This window comes from Microtus ochrogaster, unplaced genomic scaffold, assembly GCF_000317375.1.
Source record: "Microtus ochrogaster isolate Prairie Vole_2 unplaced genomic scaffold, MicOch1.0 UNK8, whole genome shotgun sequence".
NCBI classification, from domain to species: Eukaryota; Metazoa; Chordata; class Mammalia; order Rodentia; family Cricetidae; genus Microtus; species Microtus ochrogaster.
This window is the reverse complement of record NW_004949106.1, coordinates 1,046,697-1,050,427: the sequence shown is the minus strand read 5'-3', so window position 1 is coordinate 1,050,427 and position 3,731 is coordinate 1,046,697. Positions and strand designations below refer to the sequence as shown.

Sequence of the window (3,731 nt, the reverse complement as noted above, 5' to 3'; positions counted from 1 at the left end):
CCATCACTTGGAGGCCAGTGTACAGTGAATTCCAGGCCAGGCTGAGATACATGGTGGTTATATGGCAGGTGATGTACGCTGTGAATATGTTTCATTGCCATTGGTTAATAAAGAAGCTGCTTTCGGCCAATGGCTTAACAGAGTAAATCCAGGCTTAAAGAGATTTATAGAGAGAGTAGGCGGGGTGAGGGAGACACTATGTAGCCACCAAAGGGGAAAGAGATGAGCTTCCAGCTGGAACCTTGCTGGTAGGCTATGAGTCTCGTGGTAAAATATAAAATAATGAAAATGGGTTAATTCTAGATGTAAGAGCTAGCGAGCAGTATGCTTAAGCTATTGGCCAAACAGCATTGCAAATAATATAGTTTCTGTGTGATTATTTCAGTTCTGGGCAGCTGGGAACGAACAGGCAGCCTCCGCCAACATAATGGGATCTCCCTCCTCCCTCTCTCTCTCCATCCCTTCTTCCATCCTTCCCTTTCTTCCTCCTTTCTGGTTTTCTTTCTTTCTTTTTTTGAGGTATGGTTTCTCTATGTAGCCCTGGTTGCCTTAGAACTCACTTTCTATAGGACCAGGTTGGCCCTGAACTCAGTGGTCGGACAGATGTGCGTCACCACTGCCTGGTAAGGGACCTATTTGAAAAAGTGAAAGCAAAGAAGAAAAGCAATGATATAGGTTGCTGTTTCCGGTAAGTCCCACTATCTCTACATGTAATGAACAAAGAAGCATAAGCGTGAGCCGTGTAGGACATTATTGTTCTTATGAATATCGAGTGAATAAAATCCCCACAGTGGGTGTGCTAATCTACACATGTAGTCTGATTTCAGTTTTTTTATCCCTGTGTCCTTGTGTGTGAATGTATGAGTAGCATGATTGCAATATTGTGACCATATTTTAATTTACTATATTTTGAATTTTTACACATAGAAATCAACAGTTTCTAAACCCAGAGAGAGAGAAGGCACTTCCAGAAGGGAAAAACAAAGAAACTCTGAGTCATTTGGGCCATTAAAAAAATAATAAAACTATCCTAATGTGAAAATAAAAAAAATATTTAAGTTATTATTTATCTTTGTGTTTGTCTTTGCTGATGTTTTGAGACAGAGTCTTGCTATATAGACTTAACCACCCTGGGACTGCTATGTGGACCAAGTAAACGTTGAACCTGTGGCAATCCTCCTGCTTCTGAATCTTCAGTGCTAGCATTACAGGGTGAGTGACCATACCCAGCTTACAGATATTCTTATTTTAACATCAGCTGTGGAACGGAAGACCCCGGGTGCATCCCCTCCGTTGCTGTCTCTGAGTGCTGATTCAACTTAGTGTCTTCAGCCATGAATGCTCAGGAAGGACGGGTATAGTCCTTATGGCTCAGAAACAATTCTCTTGTTTGTGTGTGTGTGTGTGTGGGGGGGGAGACGGTTTTGTGGTCAAGTGAAGGGCAGCATCTGAGATGCCATGGAAGTGATGGGGCGGTGTTGGAGCAGAAAGGTTTTCCAGGTGAAGGGTCTTGGAGAGTCGCCGTCCAGACTTACCTCTTGAGGGCAAGGCATCTCTCGATTAAGACAAAGAGCTCCTCAGCTGAGGAGGGTGAGGACTGCTTCTTCCAGATAAATGTCCGTAATGGTCAACTAAATAAGAAAAATAAGCTGAGAACATTACTCACGACCCCAGGTCCTGGCGTTTGGGTCCTGTGCTGGCTAGTTTTTATGACGTGATACAAGCTAGAGTCATTTTGGAAAGGGAGCCTAAAGAGAGAAAATGCTCCTCCCAGACTGGCCTGTTGCACATTTTCTTGACTGATGTATGATGTAGAAGGGCCCAGCTCACTGTGGGCACTGCCATTCCTGCACCGATGGTCTTGGGTGCTACATAAGTCAGGTGGAACAAGCCATGACGAGCAGGCCAGTAAGCAGCACCCCTCCATGGCGTCTGTGTTGGTTCCTGCCCTGACTTCCCTGGATGACAGACTCTGCAAGCTGTAAGGTTAAATCAACCTCTTCCTCTCCAAATTGCTTTTGGTCATGGTGTTTTATCATAGCCATAAACACTAACTAAGTCAGGCCCCAGGACCAGGACTTTCTCTTTCTTGGGGGTTGGCATGGTTCTGGTATTTATTAGTAGCTGAGATTAATCTGATGTCACTTCAGATTCACAACGTCAGGACATAGGCACCCTTCTACTCCTCACTTATACACTGAGACACTCACAACACACCGAGGAAGAGTGGCCAGTGGCACAGCCAGGCTTTGATCAAGGTGGAGCCGTGTTCCTAGCCACGACACTTGCTGTCCTTCTGCAGAGTCACCAATCCATTCAAGACTCTGGGGTTGCTCGGCTGAAGTCTGTGTCTGTCCAGTTAGCTTCTACATCTTGTATCCACCTTTCCTTCAAGAACTGCTTTTCCAGCCTCCTCCCCAAAGGTCTCTTGCCTGCAGGAATCCCTAGTCCCAAGACTGTTACCACACCAAGTTGAGACGGTCTGACCAGCGACTCTCTGTATCTCTACCTCCCTACGCAAAAGCTCCCGGGAAGTAGGAACCTCTTTGTTTCCCATTATCCTCCAGGTCTTCCCTCTAAAATTCCCACAACAGAGTAGATACAATCCGTATTTGCCAAGAAAGCAGCTGGTAGCGGACACTCGAGTTCTTCACTTGATCACAGTATATCATGTGTTGGTCCAGGTCACCACCCTTCTACCTCACGAAAGGAATGGATTTCAACAGCTGCCTTTATAAAATCGCCGAACAGCTGGGCAGTAGTGAAGTGGCCGCCCTCAAGTTTCTGTGTTTGGACTACATACCACAGAAGAAACAGGAGCCCATCAACGATGCCCTGATGCTCTTTCAGGGGCTGCAGGAGAAGGAAATGTTGGAGGAAGGCAATCTGTCCTTCCTGAAGGAGTTGCTTTTCCTCATCTGTCGGCTGGACCTGCTGACCCACGACCTAAACAGCAGTAAGGATGAGATGAAGAAAGAGCTGTATGATCTAGACAAAGCTCAGGTTTCTGCCTACAGGTGAGTAGAGATGCTCTTTCTCTCTCTGTCTGTATGTGTGTGTGTGTTGGGGGGGGGGTCTGGGAAGCACGGGATGAAGGGACCTGACTCTGCAGATGTTATTGCTGGGGTTCATATTGTGACATTTATACTCATGAAACCCTGGGTTAAATGAAGACATTTAGGGGCTAGATATATAATTTGGAGAAAAATGCTGAAGCCATAAAATCATTTATTTTTCATGCAGCATGGCACAGAAAAAAAGGACTGCTGGGGAGGAGAAGGGATTTGGCTGCAGAAGGATAAGACAGGCAAACATGTATGAGGGGATATGGTCAAAGCCCTATGTGAGGGGATATGGTCAAAGCCCTATGTGAGGGGATATGGTCAAAGCCCTATGTGAGGGGATATGGTCAAAGCCCTATGTGAGGGGATATAGTCAAAGCTCTATATGCTAACATATAGCCTTCTATATGTTAGCAACTTTCCTTTTGCTGTGGAGAGAGTGAATCACCTGGCTAGTTGTCTTTATAAGTCTCTGGTCTTTTTTTCCCCCCTGAAAACACACAGACTTTTAAAGGTAGCATACACACCTACATTATCACAGGTAAAGAATGTTTGGTGTGCACAAATCAGCGAAAGACGATTCTCCCGTCTCTATTTGAGTAGGTAAAGGACATCTGCCAACTCTGTAAGTCCCTTTGGACTACATAAAAATTGTAATATGAGTCTCTA

At 45.3% G+C, this 3,731-nt stretch overlaps 1 protein-coding gene across 1 annotated transcript in view; it reads left to right on the top strand.

Moving 5' to 3' along the window:
* Casp8 (caspase 8) overlaps window positions 1-3,731 on the top strand; it is a 35,894-nt gene that overhangs the window by 13,333 nt on the left and 18,830 nt on the right. The window contains exons 2-3 of the mRNA XM_005366337.3: window positions 1,105-1,212; window positions 2,685-3,017. Of these exons, the coding sequence (XP_005366394.2) occupies window positions 2,713-3,017 (305 nt within the window). The 5' untranslated portion in view covers window positions 1,105-1,212; window positions 2,685-2,712. The remainder of the gene's footprint in view (window positions 1-1,104; window positions 1,213-2,684; window positions 3,018-3,731) is intronic.